At 42.9% G+C, this 26209-nt stretch overlaps 1 protein-coding gene and 1 long non-coding RNA gene across 5 annotated transcripts in view; one reads left to right on the forward strand and one right to left on the reverse strand.

Moving 5' to 3' along the window:
• LOC309630995 overlaps positions 1-26209 on the reverse strand; it is a 279528-nt gene that overhangs the window by 178504 nt on the left and 74815 nt on the right. The gene's annotated exons all lie outside the window — the stretch shown is intronic.
• STK39 (serine/threonine kinase 39) overlaps positions 1-26209 on the forward strand; it is a 303091-nt gene that overhangs the window by 86449 nt on the left and 190433 nt on the right. For all 4 annotated transcript variants that reach the window (XM_082396842.1, XM_082396844.1, XM_082396841.1 and 1 more), the window contains exons 5-7: positions 542-597; positions 25709-25818; positions 26089-26190. In XM_082396842.1, the coding sequence (XP_082252968.1) occupies positions 542-597; positions 25709-25818; positions 26089-26190 (268 nt within the window). The remainder of the gene's footprint in view (positions 1-541; positions 598-25708; positions 25819-26088; positions 26191-26209) is intronic.

Genomic DNA, 26209 nt, shown 5'->3' on the forward strand with positions numbered 1-26209 from the left:
CATTTTTCTTAAGTGTTAAGACTACTCAGCACAACTTCTATATAGTGAAGAAATACGTTACAGAGTATTGTAATTAGTATTTACCATCAGTATCTCCCCAGAGGAGAGACTGATCAAATCCACTGTTTCAGAGGCTGAGGGGATTGATTGCAAACTGCATCACAGACACATTTAAGTGGAAGTAGAACAGCTTTACATAGACTGGGCTTTAGTTCTTGATAAAATGATAGTATTGTGTGCAGATGGCCGTCTCTAACTCTGTAACATGAAATAATCTACTCATTATTGTTTTAATTAAATCTGGATAATGATATCACATAAAGTATTTGTTACTAAAATCCTAATCATCCCCCAGGAGCAAACTATAAAATCACAATGTACCTTTGTAACTTTTAAAATCTGTGATATAATTTTAATATTTATAAAATAATAATTTTGTCAAACATCTCCATTGTATGATATGTATTAAAATCTCCCTGAGTGAATATAATGTCTGTACTCCACAATTAAATTCGCCTTTTTTTTTTTTTTTTTCTAATAGGGATTTGAAAGCTGGTAATATTCTTCTGGGTGAGGATGGCTCAGTACAAATAGCAGGTAAAGCTGACAAAGATAAAATATTCTTTACCTGTTTACAGAAGTGTTAGGGCTTCAAAGAATGTAGACTTGTTCCTAAGAAATGAACAAATTGCATGTAATCTGTGTTTTTAAACTGAAGTATAGTCGACGTACAATGTTACATAAGTTACAGGTGTACAGTGTAGTGATTCACAATTTTTAAAGGTTATACTCCATTTATAGTTATTATAAAATATTGGATATATTCCCTATGTTGTACAGTGTATCCTTGTAGCTTATTTTATACATAGTAGTTTGTACCCCTTATACAGGCCCTCCCCCTTTCCCTCTCCCCATTGGTGACCACTAGTTTGGTCTCTATATCTGTGAGTCTGCTTCTTTTTAGTTATATTCACTAGTTTGTTTTATTTTTTAGATTCCACATATAAGTGATATCATACAGTATTTGTCTGTCTCTGTCTGACTTATTTCACTTAGCATAATACCCTCCAAGTCCATCCATGTTGTTGCAAATGGCAAAATTTCATTCTTTTTAGTGGCTGAGTAGTATTCCATTGTATGTACCACTGTATCTGGGCTACCCTATCATAGAATGTTTCGGTCTGAGGTATAACATGTTTTCCTGCTATTTTAGAATGTGACCTTTTAATAAAGAACAATTTTACTTTTAATTTTTTTATGTTTTCTACCTTCCAGATTGAATAATGGTGATATTTATATAACTGTAAGAAGCACTTCTGAGAGTTTTTGGATGAGTTTGAAAGTTTAAAACCATTGTACACATTAATTTTAAACCTTTCATTTCTCAAGAGGTAGCTGAAAGAATTGTGAACTCTTAAAATCTAGGGCTTATTTTGCTCTTAAATCTGACCCTTCATGGAGATTCTTGACAGTTGATAGGCATGGCAAAGCAGTAAAGGTCAAATGAGTGAGAACATCAGACAGGAGCCTTCTATGTGCAGAACCTCTCATTTTGTTAATGCTCCTAGAATAGCCTGAAAGGCCTGGTTTAAAATGTAGCCATGTTCATATCAACTCTTGTTTTACGCCCCCGTCTGGGAAGGTCTGTCTCAGCATCCTCTCAGCCATCATTGCTTTGGGCATTTTTGGCTGGACAGTCCTTCTCTGTACTGGACTGTCCCTGTCATCGCAGGGTGTTCAGCCTTCTGGCTTCCGGGCATTAAATATCACCAGCAGCACGTCCTGCCAACATCCTTGGTGAGAAGATCAGCCATCTAGCTTGTGTTGTTGAAGAAATGTTGAAGATGTTGAATCAGCCTAATCTGCTTGTATTTGAGTTGGAGTGGAAGAGTCCTACCTTCTAGCATAGGTTTAGGGTCTTTACATGTCTAGTTATTAGAACAAAGTTGATGGCAATTCTTGGTCCCACTCTTGTTTCTAGACAAATCTGAGGATCTGGGGTTATTACTAGAAATGTGAGAGTTCAGCAGAAAACAAACACACCCTCAACACAAAGGATAAGCCTTGAGTCATCTCTTTGTTTCATTGTTTGCCCCTCTCTCGGTACCAGAGGACCAGTCAGGTGATGCCCTGGCCTGTATGGCGAGCATGATGCTGACCTTAGGCTCTGTATTTAGTTAGGTACACTTACGGGGACCCTCACTGAGTTATTTTTTTAAAGAAGAGACAAGATGTCTTGAAAATACAAAAGGGAAACTGAGAATTTGTTTCAGATCAAATGTTTCTTCCCTAGGGAACTAATAATGGAAGTGTTATCTTGTATTAGTCCTCCCCTTTGAAAAGATAAATTTAGTCAAGTTCAAGACCGCTGGGGAGGCACTCGTTGTGTCAGTTAAGCACAAAGGCTTTGGAATCAAACAGGCCCAATTTACTACCCACTGTGCAACATGGGGCAAGTTATTGCATCTCTAAGCCTCAGTTTCCCCATCTGTGAGATGGTGATGATAATGCCTATCATTCAGAAAGGCGTGGGTTTCCTGTGCATCTGTTGAATCATAGGATTCAGGCCCCTGTAAGTGCAATGTGTTTTTGGGAGTTACAGAGTGTTCTAGGTAGAGAGGAGATGCCAGTTTGCAGTCGGGAGGTATTTCTATACAGGCATTTTTATTAAATTGTCTAAAAAGATCCTAGAAGAAAGGACCTTAATCTTTAAAACTCCAGTGAAAGGCTTCCCTGGTGGCTCAGTGGTGAAGAATCTGCCTGCCAATGCAGGGGACACGGGTTCGAGCCCTGGCCCGGGAAGATCCCACATGCCGTGGAGCAACTAAGCCCGTGTGCCACAACTACTGAGCCTGTGCTCTAGAGCCCGCGAGCCACAACTACTGAAGCCCCCGTGCCACAACTACTGAAGCCCACGTGCCTAGAGCCCGTGCTCCGCAACAATAGAAGCCAGCACAATGAGAAGCCCGCATATTGCACCAAAGAGTAGCCCCTGCTCCCCGCAACTAGAGAAAGCCACGCACAGCAACGAAGAACCAAAGCAGCCAAAAATAAATAAATTTATTTAAAAAAAAAACTCCAGTGAATTGGTAATGAATTTTTAAAATTTTTTTTAAAAATATTTATTTATTTATTTAGGCTGCGCCAGGTCTTAGTTGCAGCATGTGGGATCTTTAGCTGTGGCATGTGGACTTCTTAGTTGCGGCATGCGTGCGGGATCTAGTTTCCCAACCAGGGATGGAACCGGGCCCCCTGCATTGGGAGTGTGGAGTCTTACCCACTGGACCACCAGGGAAGTCCCTTTTTAAAATTAAAAAAGAATTTTTTGGCCGTGCCGCATGGCATGCGGGATCTCAGTTCCCTGACCAGGGATCGAACCCGTGCCTCCCTGCAGTGGTAGTGCAGAGTCTTACCCACTGGACCACCAGGGAAGTCCCTGAATTTTTAATTTTAAAGAAATATACACATTTATACCTAATTTTGTACTCATAATTTTGTATTCTCTGTTTTACAGAGGATCTTCCAAATTGTATAAGCTTTATGTCCCATGAAGCCTGGATCCACCCTTGCTTACTGTTGTTGCATTAAGTAAATGAATGTGAGAAATGCTTAGTGTGACCCCCAAAATGGCAATAGACAGGAAAAGACAGTCTAAGCTTATTTATCGTGATAGCGAGAGATTGGGAACAACGAAGGTGTCCCAGTTAAAGATGGTATATGGTGTATCTTCACTATGGAAGACCTACCAATGGAGAATGAAAAGTTCTCTGTACACTGACATGAAAAAAAACACCAGGCTACATGGTTAAGTGAACACAACAAGGTGAAATACAATGTATATAATATGCCACCTTTTGTGAAAGAAATGGGGAGAAATAAGAATATCTCTCTATATATAGAAACATTAGAAGGATAATGTCAGTGGGAGCAGGGGTGGACTGCTTAGTATAGACCTTTTATAACATTTTGAATTTTGAACCATGTGGAAGTATGACCTAATAAAACAAATGAAAAGAAATGACTCAACAAACTTAATGAACTCGCAGTAAGTCGGAGCCATTTTTAAACCTTTTATTATGGAAGTTATCAAACGTAGCCCAAAGTAGAGAAGAGTAGGAAGAATCCTCTGGTACCCATCACCTGGCTTTGGTCCTCATCAGTCTTTGGCCGATTCTTGATTCACCTCTCTTTCCCCTCCTTGCTCTGGAGGCTCTTATCATTATTGATGCTGACTTTTGTTCTTGAGTCATCTAAGTTAGTGCCTTATGTATGCGTATCTTGTCCTTCCTCTAGAGAGTAGCCTTTATCCCACAGGCTAGGGGCATTATGAAGAAAAGACTTCAACTAAACAACTGAAAGCTTCAAACATCCAGCATCAGATAGTCTAGCTGTTAAGAAGATAATCTCTGAGATCAACTGGCTTGGTTGAAATTCCCAGGTTACCACTCAAGCTCTTGGGACCTTGGTCAGGTGGCTCAACGTCTTAAAGACTCAGTTTCCTTAAAGGGAGATACAGGTATAACCCACTTCATCTTTTTTTGTGAAATCAAATGAGGCTCTTCGTATCTAGCAGTCTTATAACGGTGGCTGGCACATTATAGACACACAGAAAATAGCAGCAGCTGCTACTGCTAATCCTATTACTGCTACTGTTTCTACTGTTACTACTGCTACTACTGTTACTGCAACTGACAGGATTGCACCGACCCCCTCTCGCACTGCCTGGAGGTCATACGTACCTCACATTTGTCTTGCGGGAGGTTCAGTTCTGAGGGGCTTTATGAGTTATAAAAAGGGGATGCTTGTTAATTATGGAACTTGGAAGCTAACTTGTCATTAATCTTGCTCTAAGCTGATAAAAAAGCACAGCTAATTTCCTCTGTTTTGTGATGAAATGATCATTTCTCACTAAAAGGGTCAAAACAGCAGTGAACTGCCTTTGAAATGCAGAGGCAGGCCAGCCCCTGGCTTATTCTACCATCTGCTACTCTGCCAGTCACTCCGTTTATTCTCCCATTATTCTTGTCAGAGTACCGACCCGAGCTCCTTCTCTGGGCCTTCAGGACCACGTTGTCCTTTTCTTTTTTCTCAGTTGGGACCCCCCGAGGTAAGATTTCCCGACTTTTTCTCTCCCTCTCAGGTCTGTGGGTTTTTTCCTCACCCTGGGTGGTGGTGTTGAATGTAAGCAGCTGGTGGGTGCGATGTTCGGCTCCTGGGTTCGGAAGGGCCCGTGCAGGAAGCCACCGCTTGGGTTGTCATGAGGATTAAATGAGTCAGTGTCTATGGTGTGTAGGACAGTGCCTGGCACATGGTGAGGACTTTGTAGACAGCCATTCCGGGCTTTCCTTGGTGTCCTTTTTGTGTATGCGACTTCATGCTTGTGTAATGACGTTACCCGAAAGCCTCACTTCCCGGTGAGTAATGGTCGGCTCTCAGGCATGTTAAGTGTGCACTTTCTGTTGATACATCTCTGGAGCCATTATAGCTTTTCTAGAATTCACAGCGAATGTTCTCCGTGTCCTCTAACCTGAGCATAACATTGAGTTTATACAGTATTTAACATTTTTTTGTGTGGTTTTAACTCTAAAATAAGATTATTGCCTTAAAAAAAACAAAAACATTTGTAATGGTTTCTTGGAAGAGCTGGATGCTGCTGGTCTCCCCACGTTACAGGAGTTTGACTTTCTTGGTCAGGCAGTGGGTCACTGCCTGAAAAACTCGGACCAGGAGTCCTCAGGTCTTTTGCTGGCATCTTGGGTGGGTGAAGTGTAGGGGAGGAGGGTGGGAGAGTTGAAAGCAGAGACTCACAGCAACAGCAGAGCTAGACCGTCTCTTTGTGGCTGTTATATTTGGACAAATAATCCACTGCTTTTACTCAGATTATTTGTACTCTCTTCCCTTCACATCTTTACGCTCTCTAGGCTCTGTTTTTTGAAATACGAGTTAAACTGGGGAGAACTTTGCATTTATTTCTTTGAATGTAATGTTTACCTTGAGAGTATTAATACGAGTATTCTTTTAAAAAGAGTTTTCTTACTATTCTAATAGAAAACATAACATTTTTTATTAAAAAAATCACTCACTCTATATATATATATATACACACACACATATATGAGCGCGTGCGTGTGCGCGCGCGGGTGTGTGTGTGTGTGTATTCTCTTTCTCAGAACTTTTTATTAGAAAAGGGTACATTAAGGGGCCAGGTTCAGACCACTAGAAACTCTTGCCTTATTATACAGCCAACAAGTGTGGTGAATAAGGCTGGTATGCTTGGTTCTATTTCCAGCAGTTCCAATCCCATGGGTATTATACATAGTTTTATTGAGTGTGGCTGTAAAGTCAGTACCTAACGTGTATCGAGTGTTTCCTGTGTGCCAGGCCTGGTTCCGTGTGCTGAGCGCACTGTGACTCATTCAGCCTCACCACAGCCCCATGGGGAGGTGCTCTTATTATGCCTACTTTACATGCTAGAAGCTAAGATACAGAGAACGGAAGTAAGTGGCCCGGGTCACACGTAGAATAAGTGGTGGAGTCAGGCTTCAGCTTTGGGCAGTTTGGCTCCAGAGCCTGTGACGCCACATCTGTGGGTTTTCTGGGAAGACAACCCTAAATCTGGATTTGAGTGATCTCAGTTTTTGGTGGAAGACCAATATCAATCACTAGCGCTTCTCCATCTCTGCGAATTGATTCTGTTTGGGGCTAAGGAAGATATTCAGCACCTTTTCCCTCCTTGCTCACAGCATCACTGGTAGGGTTTTAGGGGATGGGAGAAGCCATCATCTTAGGCATCATTTGGTGCAGGATTAAGCGTGGTAGTGACACCACACTCTTTTCAGACTAAAAAACTTCAGGTTAAATGTAGTGAATTAAAACCTGAGGATTGCCTACTCAGGGTTTAAAAGAAAATGCTTTACTTCTTGTTAGATCTTCTTTGCTCAGAAAACCTGTGTGTGTGTGTGTGTGTGTGTGTGTGTGTGTGTATGTGTGTGTGTGTGAGTGTGAGAGACTTCCTAATAATAAACTTGGAGAGGATGCCTTGGTAAGTGTAATAGATTTTGCTGCAATATGATAGAAGGAGTGGCTATTTGAATGTCATGCTTTTCCCACGGCCTAGCATTTTCTTTTCCAATTTGATGCTCTGTCATAAACTGTCAGGAAGAGCTTAGTGCTTTGTCTGGCAAGTGTCTAAGGCTGTTTGTCCAGAATTATGAGAGACGCTATTTTAAAACAGAAATTCATATAAAACAGGTCTCTTTGGGGTGGTCACTACAAATATATTTATCTTAGGATTTTTAAAAAATAGTCACTACTCTTAATCTACTCTACTATGTGACTAATCTAATCTACTCTACTAGACTACTCTAAAAATGTTAATTTCAAAACGATTGATTTCTGAAGAACTTTCTAGAAACATACAACTGCATTATGTAAGTAGATCTCATGCTCATTTTCACTTACTTTTGCCTTTTAGGTGTGTGTATGTGAGTGAATGTGAATTTCCCATTCCTAGTTTTTCACGACAGAAATCAAATCTGGTACTAGCTAACTATGGCAGCCTAGAAATTTAGAAAGTTACCATCACATCTATCTCAGTGTATCTGAGCCCATACAAATCAGCTTATGCCCTAGGTTTTTCACTGTCTAAGGCACATTGGTGTGACTTTGGGTAGCATCTCTGTTTTCTGGGAGGGAGATTTTTTCCTTAGTCAGCCTTCGAATGCATTTTCAGCTTTAGTCAGCTTCTTGAATGCTGAAAACCCTATGACTAAAACTTCTGCCAGGAAAACTTGCAACTAGACTTAACTTGCTTCCAGTATTCAGATATTATTCTCAAGGAGCCAGAGGAAAGTGCAAGGTGGTGGAGTTTTTATACCCATAGCTGCTGGGTTCTTTTGTGTTCCTTCTGTGTTCTTTGGCTTTGGTAAAGTGTACTTGGATCGGGGGGTGGAAAGGAATATTTCTCATGTCATAGGGAAGAGAGGCTGCTGCTTCAAGCAAGGTGGTTTGGGCTCCCTAGGTGCACCAGAGGCAGCCTCTGATTAGTATAAGAGAGCTCTGAAGCCCATGAGGCACTGGATCAGGAAAGGATGATGTCGCCATATTTAAGGGTGCTTTGGTCTAGAGCATGGGCTCTGACACCTGACTGCTGTGAGTCCAATCCTGGCCCTGTAGCCAAGTTATTCAACTTCCCTGCGCTTCAGTTTCCACATCTGTGCAATGTGAAAATACCAGAGGGTTAAAGGAGTTAACGCACATTCCATTTTAGAATTAGTGAGCTCGTGTTGCTTTTGTATTGAAATGGGGTCGTGCCCTTTAATTATGCAAGGTGTCCTAAGATCACAGGGAGGCGGTTGGGAAGGTGAGGTTGAAGGCACCTCGTGTGACCGTGACCGCCTGCCGTATCATTTTGCTCTCCCTCTTTCTTTCTTCTTTCCATCAATTTCCTCAATATCACCGGAGTAAAGAATCTACAATGCAAATCTGACCATCTGATTACCTGGCCTAAAGCTGAAAACTGTTGCTGATGGAATAAAGCCCCGGTTCCCTAATGTGGCATATGAAGGCCCTGAGTGTTTTTCCAGTCTCGTCCACCAGTGCTTTCTCTGTACTTCTTTGTGATCCCCCTTCTTTACCTGGCTCACTTCTTCTCCTTCCCGATTCAGTTCAAGGCGTTCTTTCCTTGAGAAAGCCCTTCCCATCCTTTCCTCTACCACCCCCATTCTCGCTGCATTAAGCACCTTACCCTGGTGGCTTGAAAGTGCCCTTAATACACTCCAACTAGATTGCCTATTACATGATAGTGAAATTGGGTCTCTACGTCCCCCTTTTCCCTCCAGACCGTATATCAAAACTTATCAGCGGTAGAAACCCCATGGTGTTCATCTCAACACTCCCTGTTAGTACCTGGCACGTGGCAGGTGTTCACGACCTTTTGGCCAATGTGATCTGAGTGGTCTCACCAGGCTCTGCACCCATATGCATCCATCAGTGATAGGGGTGCTCGTGTCAGTCACAGCTGAAAGTTCAGACAAACAAGAATATATCACCTTAACTGAGAGGAAGGTGAAAATATTTAAAATATTTAGGCACATACACTAATGCACATTTTTAAGGCTGAAATAATTTTTTTTAAATATAATTCAATTTAATTGAATTATATTTCTCCAAACTAGTCTCCAGGAAGTTATGAGATTTACATCAACTAATGCATCTAAACAATTCAGGATATAGTTTCATTTATAATAATAAGTGAATTATCTCAGGATATAGTTTCATTTATAATAATAAGTGAATTATCATTCCACATGAAATGTCCATTTTATTAAGCCTGAAATAGTTTTTTAACAGACATGTTTCAGCTCTGATTTTAGGCAAGCTCTGCCTTAGCCAGCTAGCAATGAAATGATTAATTAAGCCAAGGAAGCGTGGAGCAAACGCATGAATTTAAGAGACATTGGGCACACTCAGAAAATAGAGTACAGTGCAAATTAAAATCTTGGGGGGGGGTATAAATTGCTTTATAGTGAACCAAAATATGTTTTGAGTTTCAGGAAGTTTGATAGTTATGTGAATTATGGTTTAACAAATTATGCCAAAATTCTCATTTATTCCTTTTTTTGGGGGGCTGTAAGTAAATAAAGACAACAAATTAATGTGGCTTCCTGAATTTCGGGATCTTGACAAATGGTACCATTTGGTGAACCCTCTGGTGTGAACCGTGTATAAAATCAATTCTGGAAACTTAGTTTTCCTTTCCATTTGTATACCATCGGGGAGAAATACTTGGGGAGATTTTCAGCAGCTTCCCATCCTTTAACAGCTGGTAGCAGTTGTTTGAGCAGCAGTCGAAGGAAATCTTACTGGGTGAACTCAGTGGGGGAGGACCACTTTGCTCTGTATGCCCGCTGGAATCTTTCCTCAGCTGTGCACGTTCAGCTGCAGGGGGACGGGGTTGAGCTTCAAGGAAGAGTGCAGCAGGACCCTTCTCCCTCCGTCCGCCTTTCTCCCCTCCCCTGCCCCTTTCCTTTCCTCCCTTTCTCTCTCTTCCTCCCTTCCTTTCTGTCTTTAAGGGCCTGCACTGTCATTATTAAATTAAATTTCATGTATTACCACAAGCTGCTGAGGTCTGGGGAAAACAAGAGTTTTTTTTTTTTTTTTTTTAATTGAAGCTTAGTTGGTGTACAATATCATGTTAGTTTCAGGTGTACAACAAAGTGATTCAGTTATCCATATGTATGTACCTGTTTTTTTTTTTTTCCAGATTCTTTTCCCTTATAGGTTATTACAAAATATTGATAGGAGGTCCTTGTTGGTTATATATTTTATATATAGCAGTGTGTATATGTTAATCCCAAACTCCTAATTTATTCCTCCCCACAACCCCTTTCCCCTTTGGTCACCATAAGTTTGTTTTCTAAGTCTGTGGGCCTACTTCTGTTTTGTATAAGTTCATTTGTATCATGTTTTCAAGATTCCACATATAAGCGATGTCATATGATATTTGTCTTTGTCTAGCTTACTTCACTTAGTATGATAATCTCTAGGTGCATCCATGTTGCTGCAAATGACATTATTTCATTCTTTTTTATGGCTAAGAGTCCATTGAATATATATATATACATATATATATATACACCACATCTTCTTTATCCATTCATCTGTCCATGGACACTTAGGTTGCTTCCATGTCTTGGCTACGTAAATAGTGCTACAATGAACATTGGGGTGCATGTGTCTTTTTGAATTATGCTTTTCTTTGGCTGTATGCCCAGAAGTGGGATTGCAAGATCTTACGGTAGATCTATTTTTAGTTTTTTAAGGAACCTCCATACTGTTCTCCCTAGTGGCTGCACCAGTTTACCTTCCCACCAGCAGTGTAGGAGGGTTCCTTTTTCTCCACACCCTCTCCAGAGTTTTTAGACTGAGAGCAGAGCAGTTCAACTCAGTTCTTTGCTGGGTCATTTTTATTGTTTTCATTGACTTTTTGTTTCCCAGAACCTTCAATTGTTCTAACAAAAATGGTCCTTCCCTGGTGAAAAGGTGAACATTAGGTGTTTGGGTTCAATGCCTCTGGGGTCGTTAGTTGACAGATATTTATTGAACATTTACTATGTTCCAGGCACAGTCTCTGAGCTGATCTGTCGTTAGCAGTGGAGACTTCGTGTCTGCTGTCCTGGAGTTTACAGCTCAGGTGAAACAGACAGCTATCAGCAATTTGCTATGACATTTAATTTCAAAAATTTGTACGTGGAGAGAAATGCATATACCCGAGGAATTTAAGTTAGCCACTCTAGGTCCAGTTTAATATGTTGTCCTGGGAATAAATCTTAAATATGTATTGTAGATATGAGTAATTTGGGACTAGGCATTTTTGATCAATAACATCTCATAAGTTACTGCAGTATCATATGTAGATTAGAGATTTTTAGGAAATTTAAATAGATTTAACATGTATTTACACTCTATGTAATATAATTTTTTTTCCCCTTAAACTTTTGGATTTACTTATTTATTTATTATTTATGGCTGCGTTGGGTCTTCATTTCTGTGCGAGGGCTTTCTCTAGTTGCGGCAAGTGGGGGCCACTCTTCATCGCAGTGTGCGGGCCTCTCACTATCACGGCCTCTCTTGTTGCGGAGCACAGGCTCCAGACGCGCAGGCTCAGTAATTGCGGCTCACGGGCCCAGTTGCTCTGCGGCATGTGGGATCTCCCAGACCAGGGCTCGAACCCGCGTCCCCTGCATTGGCAGGCAGATCCTCAACCACTGTGCCACCAGGGAAGCCCCGTATGTAATATAATTTAACACTTGATTTCGCAGAGTACACTTGAGAACACAGTAGCCAAGGATTATCTAGCCCCCAGGTCACTAACTTACCCTGTACCCTCCCTCAAGTTCTTTGCTGACCATGTATCACCTATAAAGTGAGGCTCTTAGGCTCTCAAGTTTCCTTTCAGCTCTAAAAATTGTATAACTGCAGTACAGAAAAGCTCTGTAATCCCCATGCCCCCCAACAAACTGCCATCCTCACATTCTTCCCTGCTTCTTTTAATGACAGCTCTATCCTCCTATGTAATAGGGCAGAAGTCTAGTGTTCCTGACCCTTCTTCTCTTATACCCCATGTCCTGTCCAATTTGTCAGCAAACGCTATTGTCAGCCACACCACCCCACCTCCCCTGCAGTCATCCTGGTCCAAGCCACCATCATCTCTTCCCTGGATTATTACCGTAGCCTCCTAAGAGGTCCCCTTCTGTCCTTGTCCCTGTGTGCTCAGCTGTTTACACGGCATCCAGAGTGATGCTGTTCAAATAAGCCAGCTTGTATCATGGCTTTACTCAAAACCTTGTAATGCCTTTCCACCTCAGTCAAAGTCCTAATGGTGGCCTACTGGGCCTTACAAGATCTAGCTCCTCATTATCTTGTTGACCTCATTTCCTAGTCCTTCCTCTCCCTCACTTTCCTCCAGTCAAACTGGCCTCCTTGCCACTCATGCTCCTGTCTCATGTCCTTTGCATGGGTTGTTCCCTCTACCTGGAATGCTCTACTCAATACCTCACATGTCCCATCAGTGAGGCTTCCATGGATGCCATCCTATGGTGAATTGCAGCACCTCTGCCCCATACTCTCCATCCCCTGATCTTTTTATCTTTATTGTGCACGTTAATGTATTCTACATTAGTGGTTCTCAAGGTGTGATTCCAAATCGCAGTATCAGCATCACCATAGGAGCTTGATAAAAATGCAAATTCCTGTCCTCTTCCATCCCTAGTTTCTGCTGAGTCAGAAACTCTGGAGGTGGGGTCCAGCAATCCATATTTTAAGAAGCCCTCTCATGATTCTGATGCACACTAAAGTCTGAGAACTACTGCTGTCTATTGTGCTTCATAATTTTATTACCTGTATTTATCTCTCCTCCCCACCCCTGCCCCAACTTAAAGTCAGCTCCGTGAAGGCAGGGGTTTCTGTTCTATAGTGCTAGAGTTTAGAATGGAAATGGTACTTAGTAAGAGCTCAGTAAATAGTGGTTGAATGAATGAATGAACATGTGACTATGTAGTAAATTTAAATTAAAAGAATACTGAGCAATAGAGTTTAATGTATGTTCCTCATATTTTAGTGACTCTCCTCAGTGTTAGGAGTTTTAAATATGAGGTTTTCTTTATCACAGATTTAAAAATCTGCAGATTCTTCGAAGATTGCGTTATCCCCGACTAATCCTTCTTGAAACTTTGTGAAAATGATGTGAATTGTTGCTTTAAATACTTGTGGCAACTGGAATTGTGCTATTTTAATCATCTCCCGTAGGGACCATCTCTTTAAAACTGTACAGATAGGTCATTCTGGTTTATTGGAAGCTTCTGATAGTCGAGCTAGTTGAGTGGAGATTTGCATGAAAAAGACCACCTGGAGGTATATGAATATTGCATTGGAAATTTAGACTCATTAATCTTTGATCTAAGTTGCTTGTGCCTGTCTTTGTGGGTATGGCCAGCCAGGAGCCCCCAGTGACTGCAGAGCACGCCTTTGGCTTCGGAAATGATGATCCCTGTATAATATGCTTACCTAGTGTTCCCCTCACTTTGCTGTCAGTTCAGCAGAGTCGGTCTTACAGATGAGGGTACTGAGGACTGCTGAGTGATTGTGGCCTTGTTGGAGGTCATTCTGAAGGTCGTAAAAGCAGATCACTCCAGATCTCCCCAGACTCCACTTTTTATCCTTGGCTGACTTCCTTGCCATTAGGCTCCCTGCCCCCTCCCCCACCTGCTTCTTCACGCTGTGCCTTTTGACAGCTCGGCTGTCCCGGGGCTCAGTTTCTCAGCTGAAAAATAAGGAAGGTTGACAGGATGTTTTCCAAGGATCTATCTTGCATCAGAGTGTTTCAGTGTCCCTTCATTAGCCTCACTCACTAAAGGCATTCTCAGTCCTATTTGAAAGCATTCACATCAGAGGGTGGTCTTGGGCATGGAGCAGAGAGTAAGCCAAGCATCTGTCCTGTGGCTACTTTCACCAAAGCATCTTTAAAAATATCCCTCCCACTCCCACTGGGGAGCCAGGGAGAATGAGTTTGTGACTTGGGGATCATCTGTGGTTTTCCTTTGCTCACTGTAATTATCATAGGTGATAGAAAGTTGACCACGAGTGGGCTCTTGGTTGTGTCTGTCTTTAGACTTGAGAAAGCTGGCTCTTGCCTGCACCTGCAGCACACCTGGTCTGGGTTTACTGCTCCAGCCTTCCTGGCCCCCCTTCCTTCTGCTGCTGCCCCGCCAAGTGTGGCCTCTGGCTCCATTTCTCCCCAGAAGTTCACCTGCTTTGGGCTTTGGGGAAGGGTTCAGCGACTCTGACATAGATGGGCAGATTATCGGTAGTTTGCCATTGTCTTAAACTAGTGTTCTCCTTCACGCTGGGGCTAATTGGCTGGATTAGTCAGCTGAACTGTGAGCCAAATGTGAATTGACACCAGCTACCATTTATTCTTCTTTTTGTCTCTTTTAAGCCCGTGTTGTCTTGATTGTGAGAATGGTTGAGGAATTGGGGAGGGCTGGCAGCTTGTGTAGCCTCCAAATTTTTACCAAGAATACCTCTGTTGAATTTTTAAAATAATTTGTCTGTGTCATTGTGGATTGATGTTGACTCCATGTCCGAAGTACAAATAAGTACTAAGAACTTTTCCTTTATAAGTAGAAATGTAGCACATTTGAAGGAAACCTGTTGATGGCAATTTCGAGAGTCTACCTACACGAAATACCAATCATGGGAAGGTTTGCTTCTTTGTGGGTTTTTTTTGTGTGTGTGCTTTGAAAGGTGAAACTCTAGCTTTAGAGAATAAAACGATGTCTTCTGATTTCTTCTTCTGCTGTCAGAAAAGGCTATGCAATTGTTATTCTCTGATGTTTCAAACCCGGTCAGGACTGCCTTTCCCTCATTAATAGATGGGAAACATGGACTTGTACAGAGCAGCTAGAAGTGACTCCCTAGGGCCCAGGCTCTGGAAATATGGCAGATCCTATTTTCTGATCCTGAATGCCTTGGACACCATGCCACGTGTGGGTGGGGCTGCAGCCTGTAGAACCAGACCAGACCATTGAGACCATTTGCTTACGAGAAGGAATAAATAGAATTGAAAACCAGGAGTCTGATTCAGGGAAAGAAGTTTGGGTGGAAAGCAAGGGTTTTCAGAAGACTCTCTTTGGTTCTATCTGGTCCCTCTTGGGGTTCCTTCCTCCTGAGCAGGACAGGTGGTGTCCTCCACCCCCCCATAGTGAGGTGGTGTGTGAATAATTGATTACTAATAGCAGATAAGGTGCCAGCATATTTCTTATTGCCTTGCCTAAACAATGAGTGGATTCAGTGTTATCACTTTAATATTATAATGCTATCACCCTCACACAATTGCATTTCAGAGCTTTCTTGAGGGGGAGAGAGAGGTTTAGTGTTACAGATATCTGTGCTGAGGCTGATGGGCCCTCAGCCCGGCTCTTCTATGCCCTGGCACCTCCAGTGAGCAGCTGTTACGGATGGACTGTTAATAAGTATTGTGATTATAAATTATGTAAATGTGTATTATAGAAAGATTTTGTACAAATCTGAGTACTCCCACAGAGATGTGCCACGTGTGCGAGTTTGTCCTGCGTGACACATTAGAATCACTGGGTCAGACAGTTCTGTGTAGGACATGATTTTCGTTTGTAGCGTTGGCCTTGTACTTACTCGTCATAAAATACGTGAATGTGCGCTCGACTCTTTCCAAGCCACTCTCTCTCTCTACTGCTGTGGTTCTCTTCACCAGAGGTGGAGAAGGGAAGCCGTGGAGATGGCTGTACTTGGAGGTCTTCCGGTCATCCTGAATCGTGCCGTGGTGCCTGCTAGGAAGGCGGTGCCCTTGAGCAGTGCTTCTCCAGCTTCACTGTGCATCGAATCAGCTGGGGCTCTTGCTATAGTACAGATTCTGGTCACTAGGTCTGGGGTGGGATCCAAGATTCTGTGTTTCTCAGAGGCTCCCAGGTGGTGCTGATGCTTCTGGTCCGTGGACCCCACTTTGAGTAGCAAGGACCTAGACGAGAATGTTGACGATACCTCTCTCTCCTATTTTCCTAGAAGTGTATTGTTCCATTTTTGGAACATTTATGTAAGCGTAGCCCCAAACAGAAACTATTGGCAAAAAAGTGAATTAGGCTCTTCTTGTAGTATGTTTTTTTTTTTTCCCCTTGAGACGCTGGTTGCATTTATTTGTTTTGATTTGTGCCCCTGGTATTAAAAGCCATGCTTAATAGTGGAACTGTTTAGAACTCCAAAATTGCACCGTGCGCCAAATCGTTTTCTTGCTGATTTTTACCAAGCCCATTTGGGGATTGCATCGACTTTGGCCTCTGATGCAATGGTTAACTCTTAAGAGTCAGGAAGTATGAATAAACATGGCTGGACTGGGGAAAGACAGGGGATTGTAAGAATTAAAAAGCCTTTGGGTACAAACACCAGAGGGCTTGACCGTCAGGGGATGAAGCAATACGGCCGTTTAACAATCTCACGTAACATTAGTCTGCGGTATACTGTTCCAGGGTTGGTGCAGGAGCCCAGGGGTATCACAGAGGTCTTGGGCTCTTTACTACTCTCTGTTCTGCACCTCAGTAATGTCAGGCAGCCCATGTTCCCACGGGCTCCTTTGCTCCCAGCATCACATCCTCACGTGACAGTGTCCCTAACAGGCAGGGGGAGCGGGGAGGAAACCACCCTGGTAGGGTGGTTCTTGTGTTAGACAGAAAATATTCCCACAAGTGTCTGTACCATATTCCTCTTGAATCCCATGGGTCAGGACTAGGGCAGACCCTCAGACCGTTCACCAGACCAGGAACCAGACACCATGATTGACTTAGATCTGTACAGTTAATCCCCCTGGGGCCCGGCACACCAAATCAAGATGCTGGTAGAGATCGGGGTATGGATGTTGGGTAGCAAATCACCAGTGTGTGCTGCCAGGGACTTAACATTATTAGGAAACTACTATATGCATTCTGTGCCCCTCATTTTATAGCTTGTGAAACTGTTGCTCAAAGGAGTGAAGTGGATGAGCAGGGAGTGTAAATGGCATCACACGCAGGCCTGTTTGATTCCAAAGTACCTTCTCGGGGTGGAAATGTGGTTCCTTGCTACTCACTGTGTCCTTCCTCGGTGCCTCTCCTCTCCCCTGTAGTTTCAGGGATCATTGATGGGGACTTACCGGGAACGGTCAGGACCCCATGGTGTGCCTCTGAACGGGGGCCACGTATCCCACACCAAGCGTGTCGCTATTTGGCCTCTTACTGGTTATGCCCACACCACTGTTAGAATAGAGAGAAAACTTCGCCTCTGAGTAAAGTGGCATTACTTCAAGCAGGAAACCAGCCTGGTGAATGTTGGCGGCCACTGTGTAGGTCTCGCCACATCCTGCCTTGGCTCGCTGGGCTCTGGGCTGTACTTCTTGCTCTGGGTTTGCTGAGTTCGGCAGGTACCTGGAGGTGCCGCATCCGCCTGGAGGGCTTGAGGCGTCCCCTCTGCCACCTCTGAGTCAGTGCTGCCCTGTGCTCTCTCCTGCCTGCTTTCAGGGGTTCCCAGCAGGCACGAGGCAGTGCCGCCCTTGCCTCCCCACCTTCCCACCCCTGCAGACTTGCTTCTTACTGCCTGGAGGTCTGATGACGCCCTGAAGATGGCAAGCCGCCAGGAGAGTGAAAAGTTGTTCCTATTTAATTTACAAACAGAAATAAAACAAGCAGTAAAACTGGTAGAAAAGGCTGGGTTTAACTATACATTAAAGAAAAGTAAAATTGAGAAACAAGTGATTTGGTCAGTTAAAAAAGCGAAAAGCACTGTGCTCAAGGATGTGATAAGGGGGTAAACATTGCCATCAGAAGGAAACAATACCGGGAGACTGTTGGCTTCTACCTACAGGATGGATTATGGCCGGGGATTCTGCCTTGTTATTCTTCAGATGCCATGTGGGGAGAGAGTTCGACCAGAGAGGGCTGTGATCGGAACTGTGCTTTAGGAAGAGTAATCTGCATGGAATAAGTCTGGATTGCAGCTGGGGGAGGCATGCCTCTGATTCTGCAATTGCTAAAGCCTTCACTTACCCTGGTCTGTGTCTTTCCTCTCTCACCAAGAAAATCCGGGGGCGAGGGCTTCCCTGGTGGCGCAGTGGTTGAGAATCTGCCTGCCAATGCAGGGGACACGGGTTCGAGCCCTGGTCTGGGAAGATCCCACATGCCACGGAGCAAATGGGCCCATGAGCCACAATTGCTGAGCCTGCGCGTCTGGAGCCTGTGCTCCGCAGCAAGAGAGGCCGCGATAGTGAGAGGCCCGTGCACCGCGATGAAGAGAGGCCCCCGCTTGCCACAACTGGAGAAAGCCCTCGCACAGAAACGAAGACCCAATACAGCAAAAATAAATAAATAAATTAATTAATTAAAAAAAAAAAGAAAAAAGAAAAAATTAAAAAAAAAAAAAAGTTAAAGGTGTAAAAGGATAAAATTATCATGACATTCCTCTAACAAAAAAAAAAAAAAAGAAAAAAAAGAAAATCCGGGGGCGGAAAGGACACCTTGGAATTACCAGCAAACAGAAGATGATACCTTAACATAATTCTTCTATTCGTGCTGTTTAGGTCATGTAATAGTCACTCTATTTAAATTAATGTCATATTTTCCCATGTTAGCTCTCACTAGAAGGCTGGCATTGTGTTTAAATCAAAGCTCTGCAAAATCAAAGCGACACCCACGCCAGTTGGACACTATTGTGCCTACGGGGGCGCTGCACCACTGACACACGTTTTACTATAAAAACAACGTGAAAAGAACGAAATACGTCATTTAAAGCAAAACAGCTGTTCATGCAGTTCCTAACAGAATTAAGAAAATATTTGCTTCTGTTTTATACCCATTATCATAGTTTGCATAATTTAAATCATAATGTGCTTCTTTATATGCTTCTTCATTCACCAACATTGCATGTATAACATTTTAAGGAAACCTGTGAGACTCACGAAGGCCGAATGCTGGCAGCCCTGAAAATGTTCCTGGGTGTTGAGAAGTACATTTCAGTTTCGCCAGTAAAGTCTTGACTCTCTCATGAGAAAAAAACAACAACTGGGAATCAAACCAAATTATGCAGGGATTGTTTTTGATGATATAAATATGACATTTAGGATTAACCAGAGAACCTCAAGCCAGTTTTTCGATGCTGGGTAATCACAATTTGATCTCTACTCAGGGAAGAGTGTAGGAGTTGTGGAATATTAACCCCATTATTCCTTTTTGTGTTTCCTTTCCGGTACCTAAGAATACACCGAATTTTCCCAAAAAGGAGCCTGGGGCCATGTGGCTAAAACTCCTCTGTGAAGGACTGTGGATTTCATTCAGACCTTCAGTAACTTGCTATATGGTCCTTGGCAAGTTATTTCATCTTGTTTATTCCTTCCTCTTTTTTAATTCCAGTACTCACTAAGTTATCACGTTTCGTTAAGGATTTGTCTCACCCTTTCCTTTTTCAGAGTCTCTGTTCAAATATAGGCCCTGTTGATTTTACTCCTGGACTATGGCTGTGGTCTTCCTGCTTCTCGTCTTTCTCTTTTCCTGAACATCCCTGCCTGATTTCTTTCCCCCAATTCTCCTCTTGACTAGAGAGAAAGCAACAGTAGTCCAGGGTAGTAACTGGATCAAGTACAGCTTCCTTTACCTGCAACTCAGACTCTGTAGTTGGGCTCCTTGACAGGCTCAGTGCTTCTTCCCTTTTCCAGACCATGGCCTCTGGGGAAGAGAGGCTGCTTCTGGCAGGGAACTACCAGGGGCCCCTGTAGCCACTGTAACTCCCGCTGCCCCAGACCTGCAACCAGCCACTTGGAGGTCTAAAGGGTCAGTATCTGTTGCAACCCATTTTGAATATGATTTAGGAAGCTCTGAGCTCTCAAGTGTTGATTCCATTACTCTCTAGCCAAGTATGGAATGGACCTAAGCCTTTTTTTTTTTTTTTCCATGCACAACTCAGGTTCCCTTTCACAGATATTAGTAGATTTTATAGATGTTTGAGGTAGGTTTGGGTTGGCTAACTCACCTACAACGTCACTCCCAGGTTTTAAGGAAATCAAGTTTCAGACCAAATTTTGCCCTTCGTTAGCAAGCAAGAACCCTAAAGGGTTCTCACAATTTATTCCGTAAGCTCAAGGAGATTCCTGCTCTCTGTCCTTCTAGGTGAATGAAAAATTCACTCGAAGCCGACATGCCAACATTCCAGATGCAGTTTTCTTGTACACTTGTGCCTGGCATCTAGAATCTAACTAGGCAGAAAACTGGTTAGGGGTTTAGCTTACTCTTGGGCCTGGCTGGATTCTTTCTTTCTATTCATGCCAGATGGGGAGTATATCTAAAATATTTTAGCCACTCTCTGTGTGCTCACTGCTTTGACTTTTACCAGTGAAAACCTGTTTCTAACATGCATCATGCCTATCAGCAGGTGACTCTTTTCCCCAACAATAGTCCCTTTTGGGCATTCACCTGGCTCATACTTATCTATACTTAGATACGGATAACAGAAATACTTCTAGCAGCTGCCTCTGGCATCCTGAATCAAATGCTGCCAGACCCTTCTAGCACTGGGCATTCTGGCTCAGAACACCAGTCGACCACCTGGGTTGCAGTACCACAAATATAATATCACATGGTGTATATTGAAGTATTATAGGTAAATTTTAGACATCATAACAACACAGTTGGCAGACTAGTTTTGCAGGTTAAGTCAGGCAGGCGGAATTGTACTTTATCGTCCTTTTCCACCTTTTTTTTTTAAATGAATTTGTTGCCAACGACAGCAAAAACAAGAGGTTTTACATCAAGATCTCAATGTTCGGTTTTCTCTGGGAAAATTGGGGCATCTGCAAAACCAGGGCCATTTTCCTCTATGACAGTTTTCTTTTCCAGCTGAGTAGCAGAAGCTTGCTTTAGACCTGGGCATGGGCTCCTGGGAAGGCCCCTGCACTTCCTAATGTCCGCCTATGCTGAGACAGATATCAAGTGCCCTTCATCATTGAGATGGTGTTATTGGTTTGCGGGACCCCCTTCCCTCCTTCATATTCCTGCCTGGGCCCCTGTAGGTATTTGAGTTTTTGAGCCATGCAGCTGTCAGACAGTTTTTCTTCTTGGCTCAACACTTGTGCTTTGCTCATGCTGCTTCTTTGTCTGGAATGTCACTTCCTTTTGGGCTCGTCTGTCCAACACTCAACGTCATCTTCAAGGCCAGGTCCAAGGCCCACTTGGAGATGGAGTGTTTCATGGCTATTACAGTCCTAGCTCTTCCACTTCTACACGGACAGCAGAGCATAGCGTTTGATTCTACACGTTCTGTTTCATGCCTTCTCCCTCCTTGATGGTAATATCCTTAAGATCAGGAAGCATATCCTTCTTGTATTTTATATCTACCACTGTAAAAACGTTAATGCTTATCCCCTCAGCCCAGTTATAAGGCAGAGAACAATAGCTTATTGATCTACCTAACAATTATTATAAAGCATATTTATCCATGGTAAAAAGAAGTAGGGGAGTGTTATAAATGTGAAAATAATGTAAAAACAGGCATAACCAAGAAGCCTGAAAACAGAGCTCCAGAAAGGTTAAGTGCCTTGCTAGAGTCACACAACTGGGGAATAGCTTAGTCTTCAGCCTAACCACTGAGCATCCTGCCTTGGTCCCTTAGGGCTGTGCTATTTCCTGGCAGATCTGCTACTTGCTAAATCAGGTAGCTGCACCCCAAACCCCTGCAGATCCTCCACAGGGCTTAGCGTTCACATATCAAAACAAGACAATTCCCAAAGTCACTTAAATCGTATGCCGCAAATGAGGGAAAGGTGATGAAGGTACATCAAACTTAACCATACCCTAACACAGAGGCAGCTGTGAAAAAGCCCCAAGGCACCAAGAGTCAGGGTGCCAAAGATGCTTCTGTCCTTAATAAGGACCAGCAGAGTGTCCTCTGCTGATGGTCCTCCCCTTAGTGGAGGGAACAGTGCCCTGGGATGATGCAAAGGCAAAGGCATCGTCCAGGTACAAAGGCAACACTGCTGAGGGCAAGGATGGTGGTGGGTTCAGGCAATTAAAAGTAAGTAGGAGAGCCGGGGCTCAAGGCTGGAATTTGGGAGTAGTGATAGATGAGGCGGGAGAGGAAAGGGGAGTCAGATTTGCATGTTGTGCCGAGGGATTCTGACTTTATCCTGGGGGAGCAGGGAGCCTTTAAAGACTTTTAAGGAGCCGGCAGGCCTGTGACATAGCAGTGCCTGGCTGTCGCAGGCTGGTCTGGGGAAAGAAGGGAGGTGGGGACCTCGGAGGCTGCCCCAGGACTCTTGCGCTTAAACCAAGGGAGTGACAATGGGGAAGGAGAGAACTGGATGGATTCAAAAGATGTGAGAGCCTTTTTGTTACCAGGATGACAGCACTCTTTCTGGTTTGAGATGCAGTTATTCCTGGAGGCTGGCTAACTTGATGTGTAGCCTTTGATTCCATGTTGCCAGAGAAATGTTCATGGTTTCTGACCCACACGTATCTGGCTCCACTCCCCTGGGCTGTCTGGAGGTCCCCCTCAGCAATCAAGGGCGCTTGTCACTGTTTTCTGCTCTGCCGCCTCCACCTCTCTGTCACATGTAAGCTGTCTCCACAGAATATACCCGTCTTCCTGTTGACACAAGCACCCTACAAAGTTCAGTCCAAAAGTTCTCTTTCGCAGCACATATAAATCTTTTTCTATATACACTGGCCACACGTATGAGCAAATTGTACATTTATTCTGTAGTCATAGGGTGAGTAGATGTTAGGATTGGTGTTTCTGCTTCCGGAATTTTTCTTCTGAACTTTAAAGACATTTAACCATCTGTTTATGACTTAAAAGTGAGTGTTCTAAGTGGAGGCTGTGAATACAAATGTGAATCAGGAAAATACATTGAAGAGGTATTGTCAATAATGAATTGCAACTATGCATCTCTCTCAGCTGTTTTTGCAGCTTTAAAAGGTCTAATGTAATCAGATGTGTTTTTTTTTTTAATTTTTATTATTTATTTATTTATTTTTGGCTGCCTTGGGTCTTTGTTGCTGCGTGCGGGCTTTCTCTAGTTGCGGCGAGCAGGGCCTACTCTTCGTTGCGGTGCACGGGCCTCTCATTGCGGTGGCTTCTCTGGTTGTGGAGCATGGGCTCTAGGCACGCGGGCTTCAGTGGTTGTGGCATGTGGGCTTCAGTGGTAGTGGCACATGGGCTTCAGTGGTTGTGGCACGTGGGCTTCAGTAGTTGTGGCTTGCGGGCTTAGTTGCTCCATGGCATGTGGGATCTTCCCGGACCAGGGCTCGAACCCGTGTTCTCCTGCATTGGCAGGCGGATTCCCAACCACTGCGCCATCAGGGAAGTCCCATCCAATGGTATTTTTAAGGAATTAAAAAAAATTAATGTTAACAATGGATTTTTATCTAGATTATATCTTTTAGGAAGATATATGTATATTTGGGTTGTAGAACTGCTTCAACTGCATGGAAAAGAATTTATTTTTCCTTAAAGCAACTTTTACCCATATCCTTAATTACTTACAGATGATATGTATTTCTTTAATATTATCATGTTACAAAATTATTTTAATAAAAACAATGTTGGATTCACTGTTAAACTTCTTTTCCGAAATACAAATGAGGTTGAAATTTATATTTTCGAAAGCCTTATCATGTTGTCTCTTCCTCTAGCCAAATATAGTAGATACTTACAAATGATTAAGTTCACCTAGCTCTTCTGTAAGAGAATGAATTTTATCTCCTCCTACCTGCAGGAGACTGGTTCAGCGGTTTCAGAGGTTTCTTTTCAGAAAGCTTGATTTTTCTGACTGTAATATAAGAGTTCAAATAGAGTTCAGCACATACGTGCAAATTAAATTATATAGCATTTTCAGAACATACTTTTGCTCACTATTAACACGAGAGTAGCAGTTGGAATAAAGACTCCCTTTGTCAATTTTTATTCCTTTTACTTGAAGTTGTAATCCTATTGGGATTTGAGTAAATTTAAACGTAAATAAAATGGAACAGTCAACAGATTTCAACTCAGGGAACTGGTTCCAGTGTTATTGCATAACTTAATAATGTAGATCTAACGCAAATGCTAATATTTGACCTTGGTTTGTACTTGACGTTGTTCTTTGGTAATTGCCATCATCCTGGCAATCACCAAAGGGGGCCAGCAAAGGAGAGTCATGTGAGAGCAGTTTGAAGGGGTCCACCCTGCATAATCTGCTGCAGTGTTTTGAGGTATTGACATCCCTTTTTTATAACTATTTACCAGCTTTCTATTGAGGTGTCCTTGAGTTGGCTCTTACTGGTAGGTCTGTACTAGCCCTAAGTAGTTGGTAGTTTAACTTACTAACTAATTTTAACCATTAGTAAAACTCTAAGCACAAATGCATGCATTAATAATCACTAGGTATTCCGTCTCTACTTTCACATATACAAACATAATTTTTGCATGAATGCATGCACGTATACAGTATGCTTAATTAATTCATGTCCTCACAAGAAGAACTTCTAATATATAATGGATGTCAAGAAGAGTATTACTTCATTCTACAAACCTTTCCATCTATATCTATGAAAATTATCCAGAAAGCAAACGTTGAAAAAATACCAGTCTTTACTGACTGGGCTTATCCTTTGTGTTGATTGCTACATGTGGACAAAACTGGGCATGTTGGCTTTATGTACCTGGGTTTGTGGATTTGCCATTATGATTTTGGCTAAAGTGTTACAGAGCACTGTTCAAGGAAGGGCATGGGAATGTGGAAGTTGTATGTTACTCATCCTTTATTTCAAGGAAGAAATCCACTCCCCAAACATTGATGATGTGGAATTAAAGAGGCTAGAAAATAATCATAATAAAAGAAAACATAAAAGGAAACACATGCTAGTTTTACTGCCTTTGGTGCTATTCTTATAAATAATTTTCTAAAATGAATCTTAGCTAAAAGCTAAGATCCTTTAATTTAGGGCTTTGGGAAGGTATGTATATTTTTATTGTAATCTTTGATGGTTAGTTATGACTTGTGATACCTTTCTGGTAGAAAATATCAAATGATATGCTGAGCTTTTGGACTGGTGAGCTTGCTGACCCATAACCTGTGATGAGGGCATTCTCTGAAGTGTAGGGCAGGGGTCCCCAACTCGCGGGCCGCGGACCGCTACCTGCCCGCGGACCGCTACCTGCCCGTGGACCCCTACCTGCCCGTGGACCGCTACCTGCCCGCGGACCGCTACCTGCCCACGGCCTGTTAGGAACCTGGCCGCACAGCAGGAGGTGAGGGGCGGGTGGGCGAGTGAGCGAAGCTTCATCTGCCGCTCCCCATCGCTCCGGCTCGCATTACCGCCTGAACCATCGGCCGTCCCTGCCCCCGGGGAGAAATTGTCTTCCACGAAACCGGTCCCTGGTGCCAAAAAGGTTGGGGAACGCTGGTGTAGGGGACGGCGGGTGGCAGGACTGCCCTGCTGGATGGCTGAGAGAGCTCCACAGTGTTTGGAGCAAGTCATCACCATCGTGAGGCCCACCAGGAAAAAAAGAGATGTTCATAAAGCCAGAATTTGTAAGCCATAATGTCTTCCCTAATAAATAATGTCTTACCTAAAATTTTACCTAAAAAATAACCTAATTTTTTTTTTTTTTTTCCTTTCAGATTTTGGGGTAAGTGCTTTCTTAGCAACAGGGGGTGATGTTACCCGGAATAAAGTAAGAAAAACATTTGTTGGCACCCCGTGTTGGATGGCCCCTGAAGTCATGGAACAGGTGAGATAAATAAATAAATAAAATAAAAGGGATGTTTTGATTGACATAGTATAGTTGTACAATACATATCATTAGTACACTAACATTTTGTTCAAATCAATCATTTTACTAGAATGCATCATGCAAGATTTAATTCCCGATTGCTGGACCTTAGCAAAGTAATCTCAAGGTTGTGCACACACAGCCGTGGACTTCTGACATAATATGGACCTCGTCATGTATAACATGCCGGCTGTATAATTGTGTTTTTTTCCCTGCTTCCTTTCTTAGGTGAGAGGCTATGACTTCAAGGCTGACATGTGGAGTTTTGGAATAACTGCCATTGAACTAGCCACAGGAGCAGCGCCTTATCACAAATATCCTCCTATGAAAGTAATTGCTATTGGAAATA

The sequence above is a fragment of the Balaenoptera borealis genome (assembly GCF_965194805.1).
Source record: "Balaenoptera borealis genome assembly, chromosome: 6".
Taxonomy (NCBI): Eukaryota; Metazoa; Chordata; class Mammalia; order Artiodactyla; family Balaenopteridae; genus Balaenoptera; species Balaenoptera borealis.